Genomic DNA, 24,556 nt, shown 5'->3' on the forward strand with positions numbered 1-24,556 from the left:
CTAATTAAGCAGAACAACTGAAATAAGCTATGCAAAATAATAAAATGCTGTTATTTTTTGAAATGAAACCTCCATGTTTTGAAATATTTTTAGGGTATGAATTTATTTGGCTTGATTTTCTGTATTTCCCTCCTCCACTCTTATTATTTTAAGCACACAGTCTGTGTATATATATAGTTCTCTGTATAGAGACATGCACAGAACAAGGGGACAGCATCCCTAGCCACTCATCTTGACTTGAATTCTTCAAACAAGAGTAACTACTGGATCAGTAGGAAGTAAAAACATACATGCACACATTTGTATTCAAACTGTGATGGAATTAAATGCTTGAAGTGGGAAGTCTGCTTTATCAGGGCATCACAACCTGAAGTTTCAAGAACTTTTTCTTATGTCCAGACTATCCAACTTCTCCCTGCTGTCCTTTGGTCAGTATTCACCGATTCTCTAACTTTCCTGAATGCAAGTAGTATATTAATATATTAATATTAAAGTATTAATATTGGAAATATTACTGTCAATTCAGCTAGCTGCACATGTGGTAAACTCTAAAACACAGCAAACTGCTTCTGTTCTGTCCACATAAAGTGCCTTTAAGTCTCACTCCCTTCCCTTGATTGAAACTCATCCAGATTTGTGGTGTAACAGGTAAATATATCAGCACTTTCTCCTTAGCTCTGACACATCTTGGAGTTTGCCTCTTGACTATCTCCAAATGGAAACACAAAACTTCATCCATTTTGAAACAGAGGTAGTTGCAGAACTTATGTGATCTCAGACAAGCTGATGAGCGAGCATGGATACACAACAGCAAGCTTTGAAAGGTACCTTGTGCTTTGGCATACTTTTGAATTCTGCAAGGTTACAGATACACTCTGATTTGCATTACATGTTTGCTTTTACTATGTGAGAAAATCACTGGCACCTCAACTAACAATTCCTAGTACTAAACATCCTGCAGCCATGGTCTCATACATAACAGACACAAATCTCTAAGACACTGACTTTCTCAGCAATTGTGACTTGAAAACAGCAACTCATCTGTCTCCAATATCTTCAGAAAACTTAAAAAAAGCTACTGATTTAAAAACAGCTTTCTGAATTTAACTGGTATCTTACTGGAAGTGTATATTACACATCCAGAAGCTACATCCTGTTTACTCTTTTACAGATTATGTACTCTTGGAAGGAAAAGACAAAGGGGATAATGGACATGAGTACTTGATTCACTTGGTAAAAACAGTGTGAATTATTTTAATCTAAGTAAACCTTTACGGTTCCCCACCAACATCCCAAATTTGTTACTGTCCCTCACATTATGCCTTGAGTTTGCATAAGCACTCCAATAGCAAACACTAAGGAAGCCCTAGCCCATTGGGATTTGACACAATACTTGCCATGATCAAGCCTTCCTTCACTTAGCTCTCAAGATCCACAATAACTACAGAAAGAAAGGCAAATTTTGCCATGTGAAGGTGATTTCTAACAGAACAGGAAGCACAGCAGTGGTAATGAATCGTCATTTATATAGTTTGTTCCCTAAAACCAACAAAGGTATAATACAAATTTTTCTTTAAAGATATCTGTAACCAGTTTTATTGTAGAAAAAACACCTTTACAGCATTTACTTCTCACTGGTTTGTTCTGGCATGCTTCTAATGATGTCAGAGTCACCTGTAAAAGAAAAATGTATTTTATAAGAGGACTCACAGAAATATATTTTTAGGAACAAAAATAAGAAAAAATAACTTCACCCATAAAATCATCACAATGATTCTAGAGAAAGAAAACACCCTAAAAGCAACAGATAGCCTGCTTAGGAAAAAAGCAAATAATTTCAATAAAATTGATAAAAAATACTTGTAACTCTGTTTTTCTAATCCAAATACAGTCTTTTCCTGTAATTATGTGCCTGTCACCAGCATTCACAAAGCCAGGACTAGAACAACAATCTAGTCCTGGAGGACACAATGCATAGTTTTACTGTAGCGAATGTCTAGCCTCCCCTGATCACAGAAATATCAGGACAGCGAGAATATTCGCATTGTCAGCTACAGAACATTAGGATTTACTTACAGCTCCCACCCCACCCAAAACCAAACCTGAAAGTCACATTTTGAAAATTAAGTTTACAGCTACTATTTGAATACAAGCACACTAAATAAAGTTTTCTGAAGAAGTAGGAAAGTCAAATCATTGTTACTTGGGGATAAAGTCATTACAGAAACCATTAAACCTATGTGCATGCATTCTGGTCAACAAACAGAACAAGGGATTGATTCTTCTCTTATAACATTCTGGAAAGAGGATGGGAAGTCACCTACTTAGCATTCTAGATACAAAGAATTTGAGCAACTCTCTGGGACAAAGACTGTCACCAAACCATAGTAATTACATACAAACTTACAGTTTTAAAATAAAGTGTTGAACATAATTTTCATTCCCTTGATGAATATTCACCTGCCTGTTGGTTATTTTTCTATGTATTATTCTGGGAAGTAGGGCAAGCCACAGTTCTTTGTCTCCATATTAAGAACAGTCAAACAGGACTGTTGAAATACAGTATGTTGTGCAAGCTCATGTCCTGGCTGATGGGTTCAGAAACTGTTTCTTCCCAGACACTGAAACCTGCCTACAGACTGACAAGTAGCCAAAACGCTCACAGGGCTCAGCACTAAAAGAACTATGTGCAAGAGAAGCAGCAATCCTTCCAGATTCTAAGAACTAGGACTCACAAAAGAACAGAACCTTGGTCAGAGGAAATTTTAAGTTTTAAACCTGGTAGAAAAAGGTAGTGAAGTGTGTCATCACTCGTGCTCATTCCTTGCTCAGTGCTGCTACTCACAGGAGAAGGGAGGATCCACAGACTCCTCCTCATTTGGTCCCTACACTGCAGGAGGCAATTACCTGGGTCAATGATGGCCAGTGTGCACACTCTGTAGTATTTTCCACATGCTGTGCCCAACTCAATGTTGTTCCCACTATAATGATGGACACCGGTCTTGGCGAGCATAGCGTAGTACTCAATCTCTGATTTTCTGAAATGCAAAAACTGTGTGTTTCACAAGACCCACAAAATTCTGACCAACTGCAATACAGAGAGCAGCTTTAACTTCTACCACACCCAAACCTTGAGATACTTTACCTTCCCACCCAGAGAAACACAGCTGTTTCCTACAAAGCAAAATCACTTCAGGGCTATGGCTCAGGAGCCTTCACTTCAATCTCTGCTGAAGGTTTGTAACAACAAACCCTTCAGGCTGCTCCTACACAGGCTCATTTCTCCATGGTAGAGGAATTCAGCATTTGCAGTCCTCTGAAAGGCCACAGGAGCTATGCCAAAGTGCATAAACGAAGAGTTAATGTTGATGTGGCCAGATGCTGAACAGAGACAGTTATTGCAGCTGAGAAAGGAACCATGTATTTTAATTTAAAACAAAAAGTCCATCTATACTGCCCTCTTTTCTGACTTCCACAAGGACAGTCTAGTAGTCAATACTGTTTTGCAATTATTTTGGGATTCCCACTAATATTAGGGATTGCTGCTCACTTCAACAGTCCTATTTTTTTTCATGTATCTAACTTCTGGGTTTTGCATTTATATTTTCTTGAGCCTGTCAATATCCCAAAACAAAAAAAAAAGGGCCCAGATATTCAAAGAGGAAAATGTCATATTAGTACAGATTACATTGTCAAAAAAGCAGTGTCAGATGCCAGGACCCCAAATTTACAACTAATTTTGACAAGTTTTGTGTGCTTCAAATATTTTAAATGAGTTGTCAGTTTTTCTAACTGTAAAATTATTTCCCAATACACTACTTTGGAAAAACATGGAAATTCAGCCCCATTATAGTCTTAGAAAACTTACTATTGTGTGTGAAAAAGTCCAGTACTTTCTCTAGTGCAAACTCTTGGAATGAGAAAGATAGAAAAACACCAGGAAGCATTTTAACACTTCTAGACTTGAAATCATTACACAGCAAACTACCTCTTGCTTTTGTTTCAGAGCCCACTGTATTAAGTCTCTGGAGAAATTAGCATGAAGCACACACTGCATTTGTGTATGGAGAAGAACCCATCTCAGAATTGTTTTCTCACACATCTGCTTACCTCAAAGCAGGACAGTTGTTGGCGAGGATGACCAACTTGGCTTTGCCCTGACGAATCATTTTCAGGGTCTGTTTGTACCCAAGCACATATTTGCCACTTTTCATAACCAGCTGAAGCCTAGAGTTGATGGACTCCAGGGACTTTTTCTGAAGAACATGTAGAAAAATATTGTTACTTCACGCTTTTCAAAACATTGGAGAACATAAAAGAGAAAGTTCAAATATATGCATTTTTCATAATCTCCCTATAATCTGTAATATGGAATAAGAAAGGCCAGTCAGTGACTTGAGTATAAGGAAATTTATGGATGGGGCATTGCTGATACTGTGCTTTCACAAGTTCAGAGTGTTTTTTCTTACCCCCATATCTATCAATATGAAAACGTATCTCAAAGCACTGTTGCTGCTATCTACATGAATCAGTGGCATCTGTGTGTATCTGACAAGCTCTTGTCAAACTCAGCTAGTCAACGCCAATTAAGTACCACTTCTGCCTTGCAAATCTAAGCCAGCTTAGAGTCCCTCTCTCCCCAGGGCGCACACTGACAACGTTGCACAGGACAGCAGAAAAATGTAATTCTGTGCAATATCGAACTGATATTATAATACAGAGCGTGATGCTCATGACAATGGGTTAGGCGCGTTTGACGGACGAAATCAGCGCCTCTGACCAAGAAAACCAGATCTGTCAGAGCCAGTCTAAGTGAAAGGCCAGAACATGGCAGGGAAAGCAAAAACTGAACTCCACCCGCACTAGGATCTCAGCACCCCCTCTCCCTGCCTGCAGCCATCTCGGGAGCTCTGCAAGCCCCGCGGGACACGGCCCGGGAGGGACCCGAGCGCTGCGGGAGGCGGCCCAGGGGCGCGGCCAGTGCCAGGAAGGCACGGCCCGAGCTCGGAGGGCCTGCGCTGTGCCCAGGGGCCCCCAGCACCCGCGGCCGCCAAGCCCGGCCATGCCGGGGTCCCCCCGCCGCGGCACGGCGCTGCCCGCACGCCCCGCCACCACGTGCGCCCGGCGCCGCCCCGCTCTCACCGTCTTCTTCGCGGCCACCATGTTGCTGCCTCGCGCGGGGTCGGGCGGTACCTGGAACACAGCGGGACGGAGGGGAGCGGTCAGAACCCGGCAGCAGCGCCCGCAGCGGCCCCCGCACCCCCGACCCGGCCCCGCTCACCGCAGCCGCGCCGCCAAGATGGCCGGAAAAGGAACGAGCACCCAGCGAGCACCGCGCGAAGCCCGCGGCAGCTCTCGCGAGAGCCGCGCGCACGCCCCGCCACGCCCCGCGGCTGCCATCGCGCCGGGGCCTGCCGGGGGGGGCGGGGCCTGTCGGGGAGGGGCGGGGCCTGCCGGGGGGGCGGGGCCTGCCGGGAGGGGCAGGCCATGCAAAACGGGGACGGGTCGTGGGTTGGTGTGGGCGGGGCCTGGCTGAACGGAGGACGATCCCTGGCGCGGGGTGGGCGGGGCCTGAGCGAGGGGCGGGTTCGGCTGAGGGCTCAGCTGAGGGCTCGGCTCAGCGGGAAAGCAGAGTGCTTGGGAAAAGCAGGACCAATTCTCACCCCTGCCTAACTCTGTTCTTACCTGGTGAGAGGGCAGGAGCATGGTTTACAACAGAGAACGAGAACTTAATCCAGAGAGCAGTTCTCTTCCCACTTTTCCCCACTAAAATGCTGACAAGGTTGTGTAAGAAAGCGCCAGTTAGAGGTATGAAGAGGTAGGAGAGTGAGAGCACTGCGAGAAACATCACTGACCTATCCCAAAAATTAGAAAGCAACTTCATCATTTTGGGTGAATGAAACCAATTCAGTGAATCTAAAAAAGCTAAGTCAGGGTGATGCCTTGTTAGGATTAATTAAAAACAGGCCAGACAGAATTAAGGGAATAAAAAGCATATTTATTGAAGGGCCTTCAGGTACACTTTGGGCAGATGAAGCTCCTTCAGGGGCTGCACGCAAAATGAACAAGGGGTCACGGGTTTTCACACTTTTATAAGTTTGGTCCATTTTGGGGGTTAATATTCCAATTACAGATTCACGTAAGGAAGTCATTTACCCCAGGCTTGCCCCCCCCCCCCGAACTCACTTTTGTTTTACATTTCTTAGGACCTGAGACAGAAAGGTGTCCTTGTTTCCCAGGCCTAGAGAGGAATTGTTTTGTCCAACAAAAATGGGAAGACAGTAGCTAGCACTCCACGTGGAGTTGAGAGTTATGCACTAAAGAATTGCAGGATTGCAAATATATGAAACACATAAAAACTAAAATCCTGAAGCATCAAGGGAATCTCCTGCAGCAGCACTGGCACCAATGCCAGTGGAACAGCCAACAAGGAGTGGTGGCAGGGTTACACACACCCGAGGACAGACAAGCAAATTCATGGAGCTCTTGCAAGTTTGGCTGCAAGGAATCAGCACTGGACATAGTGAAGATGTGGGCTCATCCAAGCAACATGCCTTTCTGCAGAGAAATCCCAAAGCATCTTCCTCTCTGTGTTATAGAACCACAATCACCACCCCCACAATTATTATTACAGTGGTAATAGTATCATCAGCTTTTCTCACTACTCGTCGGAAAATCCAATGAACAGTAAAATAACGTACTAAGAAAACAGGTATGTGTGCTGATTATGTGTGCCGTTGTAGACAGTGTATAGTTAACTGAGAGAACAGGTTGGGAACAAGAGAAAGAAGGAGAAAAAAAATCATTCTGAAGTCTGAAACATGAGCACCCTATGGTACAGTCTGGGATGGATCATTCTGTTAAGTTCTCTGAACTTCTGAGGTCTTTATAAAGCTGAAGTGGCAGTGTTGCTGATCCTGAGAGAAAGTGGGGATCACTCTGGCAGCCAGGGGTGCAGAGGAACATCTGAAGCTGTAGCCCAGCTCAGCCCCTTCCCCTGTAGGCAATGTGCAGAACTCAGGACTTGTTTCTTGTCAGAGCTGCCAGGTGCCTGAGATGGTGACAGGTAGTGACCCATTACCAGAGAAGCTCCAGTGAATGTGTGGTGTGACTGGGGGTGATTTCCAATTGTTACCTCTGCTTAAGCCACTGCAAGAGGGACAGCATGTCTGTAGCCATCCTTCAGGAGCCACAGCTCACATGCCAACCCTTCTGGCAAGCTAGGCCTATACCTTTATTTTACTAATATGAACATACTTTTTTAATAGGATGAAAATATGCAAAAAGACAGTCCTGGTTTGATTTATAGTCTGGCCAAGTCTCTGCACAATTGCACAACAATGTTGTGTGAACACCTGCAGCCATAATTCCCTAGTTTTACACATCAGGGCTATTAAAAGTGACAGATTTTGTTCCCTGATAATAATTGCATTTATAGCAAATGCAAACATGTTCATTTGATTTTCACAGGGTTGTGCACTGAACTATCCCCTGTATTGTCAGGCAGACGAATGCAGCTCTTTGTTTCAGATCACTGGGAATTTAAAATCCCAGTAAAGCACAGGTCCACTAGATCTGAATTAAAACCTTTCCTTAGCCACCCTTGAAGAAGCTTTACTGTAAGAAAGGAAGGAAAGAAAGAAAGTTGTGGAGGAAAATGGGTCAAGTGCAGAAAGGTTATCTCACTAGGAAACAGGGAAAACCTAGTGGTTAAATACCATCTATTGCAAATATCTGGATATCTGCAGACCTGGATGGATTTTCAGCCAATAAAAGCATGCTAAGAAGTATGTGTTTATGCACATACATAAATATATATACATGTATAAGTACATACATTTGTATACCTGTATGTTTACCCAGCTTAAATCCAGTGCCAGAACAGAAACTGCATTTTCTAAGGGCCAAATTGTGCAGAAATCTACAGGTGCAGATTTCTAAACATAGTAATTAGTTTGATGAGAAAATCCTCAGATTGCCTCCTTTCCAGGAAATTACAAGGCAAGTACTAGGAGATAAGTTTCAAGGTCATTGCTATCCCAGGCTAAACAAAATGAACTGTTTCAGAAGGCAGCTCTCTGTGGTTCATGAATCAGCATCATAGAACAGCCTTCAATGGACCTACAAATATTTGGATCAGTGGAAAATTTGACCTGAATTACTTGACACAGTAAACAATCTAGAATATTTTATTAGTTGTTTAGGTACTGGTCATTCTGTAGAGAATAGCCAAAGAGCTGAGTAAAGAAGTCACAAAAAACTCTTGATTAACATAATGCTTTGAAAAGTCACTGTGATTTGGAAAGCCCCAGAATTTGGGACTATCAGAAAATAGATATAAATTTAATAGCTGTGGTAATAAAGGAATAATATATAAAATACTCAAAAATCTTAACAGCAAGTGAGCTCTGGAATGAGTACAACAAGTTTGGTCATATAGTACTGGTCTGGAAAACTTAAAAATTATCAGAGAAAAACTTGGAGAAAACTTTGTGAAGATTGCTTTTGGAAGTGTATTGCTGACTGTATAAATGAGGTCCTAGGTATTTGTTGCTTTACCTCTGGATATACAGCTATCCCTGAATACTCATAGTTTGCATTTAATTTTAATTTTCCAATTTGTATTCCTGAACAAAATAACTAGTTTGATATAATTGTTCAGTTTATTTGGGGTTTCGGGTTTATTTTTTAGCTACTTTGGTGCTGCCTTCATTTGGGGCAGTACCAGGGTGGTTTGGATTAGAGAGGGCAGAGAGTCTGTACAGAGGTGCCCTGCCAAGGGGAAGGGATGGGATGGAAAACCTGCCAAGGATTTTCATGCTGCAGCCACTGTATCCCTTGCATGGGTTTCTTTGGGACTCTGTACAAGCTCTGTACAATCCTGTGCTCTCAAAAGGGAGGACAGTGGCAGAGGCAGCTTGTAGTTGTCCTGGGGAAATGTGTTAGTACTGAATGCTCTGCAGAGGGCACACGTTGCCCATGCCTGGCCTGGTCCCTGGCAATCCAGCTGGAACAATGAGGTGCAGCCCTGTCCCAGTGTGGCCCTGCCTGGGTCCAGCTCCAGCACTGGCTCTGCTATGTGCAGTCTTCCTGCTGAAAAGATGCAACCTCTCCTTCATGCAGGAGGAGGGAAGACCATGACATTGTTAATTAGTGTTTGTGGGAGTCACCTGCCAAATGGCCCTTGGGCTCTCATTTCTATTTCTGTATCCTATCCAAGGCTGTTTAAAGAACATGAAGTACAGAGCACCCCCGGTGAGCCTTGCTGCCAGTACATGCTGACTCGTGTTCCCCCTCTCTGGCCTTGTAAACTTTCATTCCTTTCTCTGCTGTTTAAATAAGCTGGATGGTAGGTGCACTGCAGAACTCATCCTTTGGTTAGGACAGGGAGGGGAGCAGGTACAAAGCTCTGCAGGCAAGAGAATGAACTGAATGTAGCCTTCCCTTTTTTATTTTCCTCGGGGCCCACTGTTTGATGAGTCTTTCCTGGTGGCTTGTCCTCTTTACTTTGTTCTCTGAAAGATCACAGAAGAAAGGTGGGATATCAGGTGTGTTTCCTGGCGTGTCAGGCTTCCTCAGCTGTCAGTGCTCCTTCACAGTCACTTCTATTTCCTACCTGTGGCAGCAGAGCAGTGGATGCCTGAGTGTCTTTATCTGTGCTGTGTAGGGAAGTGACCTTGCTCCCATCACAGTAGTCAGCATTTCATACCAGCAGCATAAATGTTAAATATTTCTGAAATTAAATTTTAAGTTGCTAAGCCCTTTGTTGCACTTCTACTTTTATTGTCACACAGCAACATGTTTTGCTAATCCTAAAGTTACCAGTATTTCAGTGTCTGGTGTTTCATAGAAATATTATATATAGCCACAGAGAAATCTATAGAGCCAATAGTGGATTTTTTCTGTTATTTTTTAAAAGCATCATGAAAATTAACTCTAACTGAGGAAGAAGAAACTATTGCAGGAATTATTTGAGTTATTGCTACGCTCTGCCTTGGCTATGGAGCATCACAAACCCTGGACAAATGTCCAAATACAATAGGATTTGTCTGAATAAATTTCTGGGTGGAGAAAAAATGTTTATTAAGAGGAGCACATGATTAATGTAAATTGACATAATCAAATATGTCTTGGGTGCAATAAATACATTATCTCCTCATGCAAGCAAATATGTGGCAAAGATTCTTCGTTCTTACTTTCTGGGAAGTTTTTAGGCCACCTCAACTTTCCTGGACATCTGTTGATTTGCCTATATGCAAATATAAAAATATTATCTTTATTTTACCTTTCAGGTTGATGGTAAGGCTGTTACAGGTGGCCAGTGAACCCAAAGGACTCTGCAAAGCAGGGATTCCATTTTGCCTCTGAGTTGTATTTGCCTGCCAGTCCCACGGATGCATCCTGCAGCTGTTCCTGCGTGCAGGGAGGGCTGGCAGCGAGGCTGCGGCTCCTGTGTGTGTACGAGCATAGCCCCGGGATGGCCACACCACACCCGGTGAGTATAACCCAGATAACCCAGCCCTGCTGCTCCTCTCCCGGCTGCGGTCTGGGGCTCCCTACAGAAACCCCACAGCCTCAGTCTCAGGGTCACAGGCTCAGCCACATTCACGGACCGCCAAACATCGGCGTGGCTCCAAGTCCTCTAGTACCCCTGCCCAGACCTGGACTCACTCGAGCTGTGGGTCTCCTCTACTCGTGACTCAAAGCTTGCGAGTGAGGTTTACGTGCACAGCGCCAGGGTTAAACTCTGGGGCACACCGACCTGCAGTCCCCTCCCGCCTGCTGCCACTCACGCTTGTGGCACCCTGACACAGCGCAGAAATCCGCCCCGGGGCAGGGCAGGGACGGCCGCGGCCGTGGCGGGGCTGAGGGGCGGGGGGGATTTAAGGCTCCATCGCCGGGGCCCCAACCCGGCTCCGGAGGTCGGTGCTGCCCGGCGGCCGCGCCAGCCGCGCTCCGACCCGACCCGACCCGACCCGACCCGACCCGACCCGACCCGACCCGACCCGGCCGTCGGGAGCGGCTGCAGAGCCCGCCCGCCCCGCCATGGGCTGCTCCAGCAGCGCCCGCAGCCGCCCCCAGGAGCCGCCGCCGCTGCCGGGTGAGCGGAGCCGGGGGAGCGGGGCGGGGGCTGCCCGCACAGCGATTTGGGGATGGGGTCCCGTCCCGTCCCGGGGAAGGCGCCGCAGGTGCGCATCTCTTAAAAATCCCGCGGGGGCAAAAGCCCGTCGGGTTTTAATTCTGCCCGCGCAGGAGGGAACTGCACCCCGTCAGTGATGGCTTCGAAAGTGGTGTTCATTGTGACTGAATGTCTGAGTCCCTTCCACTCCATTCCGCTCCGCAGGCTTTTTTGGTTTGTTGAATTTCCAGGCAGGTCCTGCTGTTGGTCCTTTAATGTAGTACCTTGCCTGTCTAGTGCCCTTTCTTTCCTCTTTAAAAGAATAGTGAATATTTGACCCCACTATTCTTCCTTTTTCTTATAAAATCCACCCCAACATAGTGTGCAACATCGGCAATGTTCCTGTGGCTTTAATTGGCTCGAGTCACAGCAGACTAATTTTATGAGCAAGGTTTATTTGTAGGATGTTCCATAAGAATATCCTTGCTATTCAGTGGAAGTAAAACAAAACTTTGTTTCCATATTCATCATATTTAGCTCTTTGCTCCAAGGAAGGTTTGGAAACACTTTTGTAAGAGCATGAATGCCCCACTTACAGGAATTGCCCTCTCTAGAAAGATGTATCTTGAAGGCAGATACAAAAAAGTTGTTTGCATTTCATTTTACTGCATTTCTTTCCTATATTCTTGAGTTTATATTCTGTGTGTTGTCTCGTGGTGCTGTGGCTTGTGACTGCAGAGAGGAGAGCAGGTGGTGTGGGTGAGCATTGCCTGTGCCAATACAGAGCCAGCACACATTTGCAAACCGAGGAGCCCTGCTGGAAGTATCAGAAGAAACCTCTTTATGCTGTACCTGCTGGCTTGTTCACCTGGTCAATGTACCAATTCCTCTGCCTTTCCATTCTCCACTGAAAGATACCTGCACAGGAACACTGAAAGGCTCAAGGAAATAGCAGAAGTAATTTATTCTGAGTATTTTAATTAATCTGTATAAAAGCATGTTCTGGCAGGATAGGTCATGAAATGTACTAAATACATACACTAATGTCATGGTAAGGATGAAGTACTGTTTGTAATTACAGCTGAAAAATCTGCATTAATTTGGCAATTACTAACCAGATATGTTTACAATTTTCTAATTTACGTTAATAAGAGAAGATAATTTGAAAAAAAAAAATCTCTAAATAAGTTAGTAGAGAAATATGTATTTTATTTTCTTCCATTGACATGTAACTCACAAAACTTTGAGGCCTTCCCAAAAGGAAAGAAGGCAAAGAGAAATTACTGTAGCCATGGCCCACTTACATTCTCTGCATTTTAATTTGTTTCTCCAGCTGAAATAGTCTACAGCAGGGAAAATAAAAATTTTAAATTTAAAAGTAAAACAAAACTAGAAGGAATCCTAGGAATGCTGACTGCCACATGATGTTCATTTTTCTTGGGATAAAAGTATTGAACAGATTACTGAAAGGATTTATTTTTTTCATATTAGGGAATTCTTTGCATTTCAGATGAGAGCAGAGGAATGCTTCCAGGGTTTCCAGCAGTGCAGATCTTGTGTTTCCTGGTAGTATTTTATAATCCAATTTATATAAAACATTTTGATGCAGAGAGGACTAGCTGGAAATTAGATGGCTGATGATTATAGGAGCTGCAGGAGATTCTTACAAATAATACATTTGAATTGTTTCTTTTACAGCTAACATGAATTATAAGTTTATATAACATGGTAATTTTCATGGCTCGTTTGTTTCTGTCTGTAGGTTTTAAATGCTCTCTGTCTATCTGGCACTGAGCAAGGTAAAGGCATGAAAAGTATCTAAAGGGACAAAAAATAAAAATGTGGAAAGATCAAATATCTGGTCTCTGAGCATATATTGCTTTTTTAATTGCTTCTTAGAATAGCTTAAGTCTAAGATTTACTCACTATTATTCTGATTGGGTATCTGTTTCACCTTGAACTTCTTTTTAGGAAAAGGAGTGCTTGGAAGACAAGGTGTGATAGAGATCTAGAGAAAATAATACGGGAAATATATTTGCTGTTTCTCATAATGGAGGAACTGCCACTTGATGAAATGACCAACAGCAGGCTTAAAACCAGCCAGGATGTGTTTTACAGGGAATGTAAGTGGGCTGCTGCCCCCATTACTGTAGGATATAGTGGGGGCTGAGTGTAAATAGATTGAAAAGGGCTGACAGAACAGGTTGACAGAGGATTTGGAAGGGTTAGTTGGAACTTGGGTGGTTTGACAGTTACTGGGACAAATGAGATTTTATCTGTCTCATAGTCAAAATTGCCTTCTGTCTGCCTCCAGTCCAGATTCTCAGTTCTTGTTCTTCTGGCTTAGCCATCCTTCCCTGGGTCTGTAGGCACATGCTGACTAGGGGGCACTGGCTGGGGAGGTGTTTTGTTTGAATGTCTCAAAAGAACTGTAAACTTGCTTTAAGGGCAGCAGTATTCAAGCAGATATTTTAAGAGCAGGGTGTACTACTTCTGTTTTCTGTTCATCTATGTCTGTATGAACATATACAGATGTGTTTATCTGTGAACAGTATCATATGGTTTTGCTTACTGACTTTGACACTGCAATCATCATTTTCTCAGAAAATACAGTTTTTCCAGTTTTGTAATTATGGTATAAACAGATTTCATGCTTCAATTACCAGGGTTTCATCCTGACATTCTTCAGGAAAAGGTTAAGTACAAGATTCTGTCAGACTGAATTTCATTAGAATGTTAGTAAGTCTGTCTGATAGGTAGGTATAGCTCATTTTGAGTCTTCAGCTTTTATCCTTAAACACCTGTCAAAGCAATTTTGTCAGTTCTTTATTAATATTTTTTTTCTGCCAAAACCCATTGCTTTACTAGCCAGTAAGAGATGAAAGAAGTGGAAGTTCTAATTTGTTTAGGCTTCCTGTTGTTGAATTTTTTATTAGAGAAATCATAATATGAATGGTAGTTTATTACTGAAAAAGACACACAAAGTGGGTTTTGTGCCCAAAATCGGCACTGGTCATCCTCTGGGTTCTCAGGGTTTATATTCAGTCCATCTGAAGGTACCACCAGAACTTCTCACATGCTGCCCAGGACAGCAGCTTCCTCACGCTCCCCATATTGATCCTGTGCTTGCTTTGGGGTAGGAAAAGATGATTCTTTGCAGTGTCCCATCACCAGCAAGCCACCTGTACACTGCAGATTCATAAGGGAAAATGTAACAGAACATCGACTTGCTCTCTTCATATACAATTGTATTGCATGCACCAATTGAAAACTTATTTTTAATGTAAGAGCAGCATCATCCTGTACTGGGTATGTGTGGATATGTGCAGCAGACCTGTGAGGGAATATTATCTGTAGCCAGGAGGGAGCTCTTTGACAGGTAGTGCTTGTGTGGTTCACTGTGGGTCTAGTTGTCCTCCAGTTTTTGTGCCCATTTACCAATTATCTGTAATTCTCTTTTTCCTTTCCTTGCCCTCCTGTAACTAAAAGCATCATCAGGTGCAAACACCCTGACTGCAGATGACAGTGGGGCTGCAGCTGACCAAACACAGTCAGACCCAGCAGAGCATGTGAGCCTTGCCTCTGAAGAGACCAGCCCAGGCGAGCAGCTGCCGGGAGAGGAGGCTTCAGCCACCACCCTGGACGTGGAGGGGAACACAGAGTCTGTCAGCAAAAGGGAGGAGCCAGAGGGCACCGAGCCTGTGCCTGCAGGAGAGGAGGAGAGCTCTGAGCTGCCCTCTGTGTGGCGAGAGGAGAGCAGGGGGCCTTCACCGCCAGCACCAGGAGAAGATGCTGGGGCACCATCTCCAGGACCAGCAGAGGACAGTGGGCTGGCAGAGGGCAGTGACAGCTCTGTAGTGGAAGTCATCGAGAAAGTACATATTACTGAAGAGGACCACCTCACTGAGGGTAATATTTGTGCTTTCATAAATTCAGGAGACCAAAATTTGCCTCCAGGGACTTCTGCATGGGTCTTTTTGGCTTTAAGAGCCTCAAATGAGCTTCTGAAGCCAGAATTTGGTCCAGGGAGTCTGTACAATGTGAGGCATAGAAGAATGTGGCCAGGGAAGCCTCAGATTTACAAGTCCAAGCTGTAATAAATTTAATCAGCATTTTCACCTCTGCTACTTCATTTCATGTCCTTTTTGTTCTTAGCAGGTAACATGTCCCACCATGCCCCTCATTTAAAACATTGTGTCTCTGGGTAGCTCAGACACATGCCTTAATATTTGCACAGCCCAAAGGCTCTATTACTTAGTCACATGTGCTAATTATAAACCAACTGTCCTTGCACACATAAAGCTGGAGGCTGCATGCTTGGATGTAGAAGAAAAAGCATCTCTTTGATGCAAACTGGCATGTCCAGTCTGTCCTAGAAGCTTGGCTACAAGACAAGCAGAAGAGAAGTAGTAGTGGAGACACACAGGGCTGTCTTTGCAGAAATGCTTGGAGATGGCTGGGTGGGGAGAGAGGCTGTGTGAGGAAGCAGTGGTGCCTGGGGTGATGGGTATTTCCCTGTGCTCTGGAGGGACCTTCAGTGGAAGGTGTGCTCCTTCCTGGAAATTGCAGCCTATGCTTGTCCTCAGGTTAGTGCCCAGAGGACACGGACTGAGCATCCAGAAGATGAACACGATTCACAGGAGGAATTAAATTTCTCCTAAATGGTACCAAGTAGCTCAGTATGGAATCAGACACATTCCTGGGGTAGCTCTTCCTCAGGGAATTGGCAGGTGAAACACACAAGGAGTGTTTCTCTGCAGTGAGACATCCTCACTCCACTTTTGCCTTGAAGAAGCGTGAGGTCCAGGAGGACCTGTGTGGAGTCCAGAGCCAGTTACACACACTGCCACTAATCCTGTGGCCTTGTGCTGACTGTCTCTGAACTGGCTACATGAATCTCAGTCTTTGCATCTCAGTAGCTGAGCATGGTTGTCAGATTGCTTTGCCCTCTCCTGTGTCTCTTCACGAAAGAATTTGGTCCTCTATATAGAATGGGCATGTGTCCTTTGGAATAAAGCCTTGTTTTATGTAAGCAGCAAATGACGGGTTGCTCACCTGTTAAAAGCACATCCTGCCCAGCAGCAAACTCCAATTTCATTATTCACCGTTTCTAAGCCTCAGGGCAGTGCTGGAGGCAGAGCAGCACACCCTGGACCTTGTGCTGTCACCTCTCATCAGTGGAAATGTGTTTACAGTTGGCTGGCTGGAGATGAGTTGTGTGGCTTTTAGCACCAAGTGATGTGTGCAGGGCGAGTGAATGAAGCTTTTGGGGAAAAGGGTTTTTCTCCTATTACTTCCAAGGTAGAAGTAATAACTTTTGTGCATTCTCTTTCCAGAGCATCTGATGAAGAAGGGATTTTCTATTTTTATGCTATGGTACATATGATACTTAGCATTTGTTTTGCTTTCCCTTTATGCTTCCATAGCTATGGGAGGAAATGAGTTAGGCAGCAACTTCCCTGGGAAAGCAGGGTTTCAGCCAGACTTGCATGTTACCATGTTTTCAATTTCTGTTTTGTTCCAATTGCAAAGAAAACTGCAAGTCTATGAAATAAAATCAAGGAAAAAATAATTTGAACAGAAATAGTACTCATGATGTCCTTTGGATACAGTATCAAGGGGATTTTGTGAAAGCATTAGGAGAACTTCATGGCATGAGAGAACCATACAGCTGGATGATGAAAAGTGTTTGGGATTATCCTGTTTGTTCACTATGGGTTCATTCAGGGGCTACCTTGGTAAGGGGCATTGGAGAGCTGACAAAGCAAAATCAGTTTAGAGAAAGGAGCTGGGGCACTTGGAGCTTTTTCTTAGTAGATCCTAATTTGATCTCCATGGTTACCATTCCCAGGTGAGACGGGAGAACAGGTGGAAACTGAGCTGCTCAGTGAGACAGTAAGTGAAGGGCCTGAAACAAAAGAAGAAGAAACAGGAGAAGCTGTGGATAGTGCAGCAGCGACAGAGATAGGTATGTTGACAGAGGAGGGAAGGACCACATGGGTTATTGTTTAAGAGACAGCAAAGACCATGCTGTCTTAATGAGGATATCTTGTTATTCTCCTGTTGGCATACAGCTGCTCTTTGCATTTTTACACAAGAGAGTAAAATATACTCTACATTAAAAGACATTTTTGGAAGCAATCAATTGGAAGTCATGCTTTTCACATGGGTCACCTTTATATAATACATGAGCCTACCAGTGATAACTTTTCCCTCTTTGGGAAGAATGATAGACTGCAACATGCAGTCTTGGAAAATAAAAACCTTTGTTAAAATCATGACTCTGCTCATTATTATTTGCAGGCTTGCTTTTGTAAGCTAAGCCTTAATGCTGCTTTGTGATTTCCATTCTATGCCAGTCATTTTAGATTTCCTTGTTCTCATCAGCTGAAATCAGCAGTGTGGTGCTGTGGTGAAACCACATTACACAGCATATTCAGTCACATGGTAGGAAGGAAAAGTCACAGGCCAAATGAAGTTCCTCTGGAAAACTGTCACACCAGTGAAGAGAAAAATTCAAGGGGGTAAGATTATCCCTCTGGCAGACTTTGAGATTATGGTCAAAATTCTGTCACCACAGTCTTGCTACAAAAGTTATTTCTTCTTCTCCCTCCACATTCACTAAGAATCTGACACTTGAGTCTATCATGTAAGGTGTTCACATGCCCCAGAAGGCAGAATTAGAATCACAGAATCATTTAGGTTGGACAAGATTTCTGAGATCATCGAGTCCAACTGTTAACTCAGTGCTGCCATCACTAAATCCTGGCCCTAAGTGCTGTATCCACACATTTTTGAATGCCTCCAGGGATGGTCACCCCACCACCACAGGTTGCCCTATGGTATTGCTGGAATGTGGAAAAGGATGAGCAGGCAATGCAGACAACTCCTCCTTTCCCCCAGCAAATGTTATTGCAATAGCTGGAATCACCTTCTCCCTCTCCCCTCCCTCCTAACCACTGGCATACTTAGTCATGCTCAAAATCTCTGTGGGCTAGTGAGTGTTTCTGTAATTCAAAAGAGAAGAGCTTCAGCAAAAGGGTTGGTAGATACCTTTCATGACTTCCAGAGGAACCTCTTGCATTGGGCTGAGCAGTTTCTGGTTCTTTCCCAATGCTAGTATGTGTCACAGCCTTAGGGCAGGCCAGTGTGCTGCACTGCTGCTTATGCTTCTGCTAGAGGGCTAAGGGAAATGGTTTCCAGCATAAGCACTGCAGTCTGTAAGACAAGGAGGGTGGTGGTCAGGCAGTTACATGCCTTTAAGACCTTGTGATTACCCAAGTAAAACTAGATCAGCAGTGATTAAAAAAAAGCTCACCTCCCTTTAATTTTTGTATTTGACAATTGAGCATCTTTAGATTATTACTTTTTAATCTAGCCTATGGAGACAAGCAGTTGTCGGCCACTGACAACTGTTCTTTTGCAAGATCTTTAGATTTATGCCAGATAGCTTTGCCTTTGAAGTCAAAACAAGTTTAATGAACCAACTTGTTTTAATATAATAAAATTATGTCTTTTAAAAAATTTCCTATGCTTTTAAAAGCTCCTTTGCAAAGAATCATCTCTCTGTGCTTGAATTTAGCAAAGCACTTAACTTGATTCTAGGAAACCTCAAAGGACATCTTCCTGCTCCTAAAGAGTAAGAGAACCATAGAAAGACTTGGGTTGGAATGGACCTTAAAGATCACCCAGTTTCAAATCCTCCTCTCATGGGCAGGGATGCCACCCATTGGATAAGACTGGTCAGGGCTCCATCCAGCTTGGCCTTGAACATTTCCAGAAATTTCACCCTGTGATGATTACAGTTTTATTGAAATTCTTCCTGCATTTGCCTACTTTTACAGTATTCTCCCCAACAGTTTTGTAAGGGAGCAGAAAGAGCAGCCCTGCTTCTATGTCTGTAATGCATTTCAGATGATGGGACTGCACTGACACTGCTCAGAGAACAGCTGCAGGCAAGAGGAGGAAACAATGCTGAGAATGGAATAGTGACCATTTAAACCTGGGATTCTGTTGTGTAAGGGAACAATTCTTCCATCTTGAAAGGATATTGAAGAAATAAAGCAAGATTCTGGGCAGGAAAGCAAGACTGCTTAAAGGAATGGAAAAATTCTGACTTTCAGAGACATCAAAAACATTCTAGGAAGGTATGACTAAGAGGATACAAGCTGATCCTCATTCAGAAAAAATATAGGTCTCTAAAGGTAGCTGATGTCCACCCAAGGGAATGCTCAGTGACATGTTAAGCGTGTTGAACTTGAAACTATTAAAGGGAGTTGGCTTTTTTTCATGTTACATTAACATTCTTCTTAATCAGAGAGAATTGCTGCAGTTGGATGTCTTTCATTGGTCATCTTCATTCCTATGCACATTTCCCATCTTTCCTGTGTTCCCTACCCACCCTCCACAAAACACCACAATTCAGTGTGAGGAAGTCCCACATTCTCATGTTCCCTACCCTTGAAGAGTCTTCTAGCTGGGGAAGAAGTACTTAGAGTTGGGATGGCCAGACACTGTGATTCCAGCCATCACCCCTTGGGCACTGTATTTTAGCTATCAAGTGAGCCCCAGAGCTGCTCAGTTGCTGATGGCCAACAGCAGCTTCAGGAGCTGGACACAGTCCCCAGCCATACTTTGTATTGGAATAGCTGAGGTAGGAAATACCTCTGGAACTTGTCTAGGCCTGCTCAAAACAGGAACAGGTTCTCCTGTTTGATTTTGAATCCCTAGGGGTGGAGGCTTCTTCAATTGTGGGCAGCCTATTTCCATAACTTAACTGTCTTACAGAAAAAATAAATCTTGTTTTTAAAGGTAATATCCTGTACTTCAATTTACGTCCTTTGTCTCTTGTCCTTATTTAGGATTTACTGTCCATGAAATGCCTGCCTCTATGTCAAATCTGACTGGAATGATGTAGTGCTTTCAAAAGTTGTTAAGAGGAAAGGCAGCAGGGTGAGGAGGAGCTCGAGACTGTAGCAGTGACACACAGATGTTAATGTCTGTAACAGGAAGATTGTGTATGAATGGGATGGGGGAAGAGGAAGCAGAACTAGTGGTTGCTTTTAGGTCCACACAGAACACTCTTGCAGGTGTGGGAGAAGAGCAGATATTCCCTTCATCCTGTGATACTTCCAGGGAACTTTGAGTTCCCATCAGATTTAGTGAATACCAAGTTATACCTTCAATTAATTGCTCCATTAATTTTTTTCCATGTGTTTCAGAGACAGCTAATAACAAGGAATAGAAGTTATGTCTTAATGAACATCCTCTTCTTGCACCTGCTCTTCTATTCACATGAATATTTTTAAATTTTACTGGGCTGGGAAAAGAGAAAGGCTATTATGGATTGAACCACAAGCTGCAGACACACGAACAGGAGGCATCAGAAAAACTTTTATATAATACTGATTTTCTGAAGTCAAGCTGCCAAGACTTCAAGTGTTTGAAATATCCAAACTTTTGTCTCCCTGCCACAGAGTGCCTTCTACACACACCAGGATAATTTTTCAACAGCAGTATGATCATTCCTTTTTCAATTAGGAGTTTTCCCCAGGTTCTGGTAACTTCAAATCGTTGAAACCTTCAACCAGCATTACACAGGATAAAGAACAGAGTGTAGCTTTTCTGTCTTTAAGTGATTGCATGTAGGCAGTTCCTCTGAGTGTCTGGATTACCATGGTAGGCAGCTGCTGAAGTTTACAGCATGCAGAGGACTGGCAGAGGAAAGTGCCTATTTACCAAGCTCTAACTCAATACAGAGGTGAGTCTTCCAGAAAACAGAAGATAACAGAGTGCAGTGTCCAGCTGTGTCCTCCTCACTCCCCATTTTAAAATTCAAATTTATTGAAGGGATTGTAGTACAATATATGTGATGACTTTTGCAGGAGCAGGAAGAAAATGGCATTTTTAACTGAGTGGGATGTTTTAGTTGTATAAATCCTAGAAGATAACTTCACAGCTGTTAACATTCATGGTCAATAATCTGTCTCTAGCTGGCAGCTCTCCTCATATCCATTTGTGGCTTTTAAAATGGATTTCTAAGAGAGAAAATACAAATATGTCTAAGAGACAAATATAAGCCTGTTTCCCAAAGAAAAGGTTACCTATTATATATTTAACTGTAGTGCTGTCCTCCAGGAAAAAATATGCTGGAGGGACTGTCTGGGTCATTTTCCAAAATGCTAAATAATGATTTTGGAGATGAAGCTGAATGGCAATATTTTCAAACAAATTTCCTGTGAAATCAGGCCCTGGATAAGATTTGTGCTTTGGGTCAGATAAAAAGTAGAAATTTGTTCTGATGGTGAATGCTGCAGGATCACAGAATCAATTAGGTTGAAAAACACCTTTAAGTTACTTGAGTCCAAATGTTGACTGAAGACCACCTTGTCAACTAGACCATGGCAGTAAGTGCCAAGGCCAGTCATTTCTCATCCAGGTATGGTCATTCCACCACCTTCCTGGGCAGTCCATTCCAATGTGTAACAACTCTTCCTGTGAAGAAATTCCTCCTGATGTCCAACCTGAACCTCCACTGGCACAGTTTGAGGCTGTGCCCTGTGCAAAGGGACTCTGTGTAATTACATTTCTGAGGACTATGTTTACAAGTTTGTCTGGCATAAGGATGTAGGATATGGAGAAAAGGTCAGCTACCTAAAAATGGCAAACACAATATTGCTCTTTTATTAGCTTTATTGTACTAAAGGATTTAACAAAAATCCTGTCACCAGCAAATTATACAAATCTCCTCTAAGAGATAATTTCATACTGCATGTACATGTCTGACTCCAGCTGACTCTGGTTTGTATTAAATAATCTAATTTATATCCTTGGCCTATTAACCTTTTGTGTAAGCTGATAGTTCTTGGATGTATCACTACATCTAAGGTTTTCTGCTTAGCAGCATTCTTATGAACTTGTCAGCTTCATTTATTGTCAGCTTCCTGTGGGTAACAACACAAACTTTTAGAACCTGAATGCATACTTTTTTTTTTAATTTTTGCTAGGTGTATATCACTTTTAATTTATTTTTTAGTTTTTCTAGCCTTCTGTAATAGAGAAGCTAAAATGAGCTGCTAGTTCTATTAAAAAATCTATTGATGTTAAAGTGAGCATCAAAAATTCAAACAGAAGTAGTCAAAGTTTTATCCACATACTCAAACCATTCCATGACAAGAAGCCATGAAAAACAACACCATGCACTTTTGAGAGCTGAGTAGTGGGGGAACAGTTACTGAGCAGAATGAGAAGACCCCAAAGTGACATAGGACTGGGCTGGGTGTCCAGCCACATCCCAGGATGCCCCAAGCACTTCCACCTTCAGCTGCATCTCATGGCTGATTTCCTCCTGTGAGCTGGGAATTCAGTTCAGCCACCAGCACATGTGCCAGCACAGCCCCACTCCAAAACATAGGAGATTAAATTGGCAGAGACAGGCTGACTACTGGAAGATCATGAATTGCAGTCTGGCAAGCATTAAACTGTTTTTAAGTGACAGAAATCAGTAGCATTCATAGCAACAGAGGAGACTGCACTTGGAAATAAAATGTGAAGAAATAAGGGAGTCAAAATAACCTGCTCACCTCTGAGTCTCTCTTACTACCACTGTTATAACAAGGAAGACAGGTGACTATGTATGTTCTTCCTCACTGTTCAGCTTCTTCAGGCCACAAAACAATGCAGATGAAAACAAGAGGAATATAAACCAGTCAGTGACTCAACAGTAGCAGTCTCTCAATCATCTTCCTCCTTATTCTACAATCACAACAGGTGAATTCTCCTTTTCCTTTCCCAAAGAGGAAATATGCTTGAGACTCTGTTAAACATGAAAAGTCAAATCACCTAAGTTATCAAAATGTGCCTGCAAGAAATATTCTGAACACTCCTGCTGTGAGAAATTAGATGTCCCTATCATGGAAATTTAATTGAGATCTAGTATTCATGGTCTAAGAGCTATCAAAGCAAGTACTATGGAGAAAGGGCCAGTGCCTGCAGTTGTTTGCCTCTGCAAGCCTGGGACTACAGAGAGGTTGCAAGAAGCAGAATTTGGTCTGTCAAAGAGCTTTCTCACATTAAAGGTTGGGAAAAGGACATGCTTCAATATTTGTGTTTACAGGATACACCTCCAGATCTTAAGCAACATAATATTTTTATTTTTTTAAAATACAGTCAAGCATTTTTAATGATTGTTTTGTATTTTATCAAAAGCTAAACAATCTTCAGCCCTCAACTTCATCCAAGGTAGAAGTAACCACTCCTCACTGCTGGGCAGTTCACTTGAAAGAACAAACTTAGTTTCCAAGCTAACAAGAAAGTTCTGGTAGAATTTTTTTTTTCTAATATTAGCAGTAAAAACAGCCCTAGAAGAGGTTAAATTTGCACCTTGTCAGCTCTGTGCAGACACATTAGCATGCTGTAGGATCTCAGAAGATCCCTGCCCATCTGGCTGGCTGGGGTTGGCTCTTTTACTCAATGAGGAACTGTTTTTAGGTAAACACTGTAGCAAGAGCAAATGCTGGTAGAAGATTGGGGCAGTTTATGTGGTTTAAGACAACACAGTTTTATTAAAACTAAGCAATGCAAAAAATAAATTTTAGTATCTAATCTGTAGAGAATATAATAATTTAAAGAAGAGCCTTACTTAAAAAAAAACACCTGGTAGAACATACACATTTCAGTACTTTATACATTGCTTTACTTTGACAGAAAGAGAAGACCTGTTTTGCTGTTTTTATGGTTTTTTAGTTACATGTGATATAATCAAATTTTAAATGCCGAAATCAGGATGCCACAAGCTGAATTGCAACTTTGTATTTTGTATGCAATTCAGTCTAGGAAAGGGAAACCCCCCCCCAGTTTTTAACATACCTCTATTTAAAACTGGATTTATTAAATATCTATGTACTAAGTAGTTTGCAAATTAAGACCTAAGAGTGTTGTTTTTTTTTTGTTTTAAACAATAAAATCAAACAATATAATTCTGCTTAAATAAAATAAATGTTTTACTCTTCTCTGTGGAGGGCTGATTTTTTTTATTTAATTTTGATAACTATGTTAGAGCCATAAATAAGAGTTGCAGTTATTCTAGAGTTCCTGTACGAGAAGAATACATATCAAGAAAATGTCTTGAATGGCTTTGATTTAATTATATAGTCTAAAAATTACAACTGCCTTCACCTGAAGAATCATAAAGCTGAAAGGGAATTTCAGTTCCTGAGTTCTTGCAGAATGGCACTTACTGATAAAAGCACTTAATGGAAGCAATGTGTTCTGCCCTGTGCACTGTATCCAGCATGGAACTTTTTCCAGGTGTTTCATTTACATTTCGGTCTCAGACTGTCCCTTTCTGTGGAAAGCAATGGTGTATTATTCACTCTCCTCCCACCGAAGTCTCGCAAGGAGCGCTAGAATGGACTCGGATGCCAAAAAAATATCGCA

General features: G+C 42.7%; 2 protein-coding genes across 4 annotated transcripts; one reads left to right on the forward strand and one right to left on the reverse strand.

Annotated features, from left to right (window-relative positions):
* Positions 1-1,506: 1,506 nt before the first annotated feature.
* Positions 1,507-5,386, reverse strand: RPL30 (ribosomal protein L30). The gene is made up of 5 exons (XM_079300978.1): positions 5,282-5,386; positions 5,143-5,193; positions 4,111-4,256; positions 2,908-3,038; positions 1,507-1,674 (listed from the first exon to the last, which is right to left on the reverse strand). The coding sequence occupies exons 2-5, from the start codon at positions 5,161-5,163 to the stop codon at positions 1,625-1,627; spliced, it is 348 nt and encodes a 115-aa protein (XP_079157104.1). The 5' UTR covers positions 5,164-5,193; positions 5,282-5,386; the 3' UTR covers positions 1,507-1,624.
* A 5,039-nt stretch (positions 5,387-10,425) lies between these two features.
* ERICH5 (glutamate rich 5) lies at positions 10,426-20,910 on the forward strand. 3 transcript variants are annotated; one of them, XM_079300700.1, is made up of 4 exons: positions 10,426-11,101; positions 14,609-15,028; positions 16,971-17,087; positions 20,341-20,910. In XM_079300700.1, exons 1-4 carry the CDS (start codon positions 11,047-11,049, stop codon positions 20,361-20,363), a joined length of 615 nt encoding a protein of 204 aa, XP_079156826.1. In that variant the 5' UTR covers positions 10,426-11,046; the 3' UTR covers positions 20,364-20,910. The 3 variants fall into 3 exon arrangements, with proteins under 3 accessions (XP_079156826.1, XP_079156825.1, XP_079156824.1); XM_079300699.1 differs by lacking the exon at positions 20,341-20,910 and having other exon boundaries at positions 16,971-17,305; XM_079300698.1 differs by lacking the exons at positions 16,971-17,087; positions 20,341-20,910 and having other exon boundaries at positions 14,609-16,593.
* The last annotated feature ends 3,646 nt before the right edge of the window (positions 20,911-24,556 follow it).

The sequence above is a fragment of the Erithacus rubecula genome, assembly GCF_903797595.1.
Source record: "Erithacus rubecula genome assembly, chromosome: 3".
Classification (NCBI taxonomy): domain Eukaryota; kingdom Metazoa; phylum Chordata; class Aves; order Passeriformes; family Muscicapidae; genus Erithacus; species Erithacus rubecula.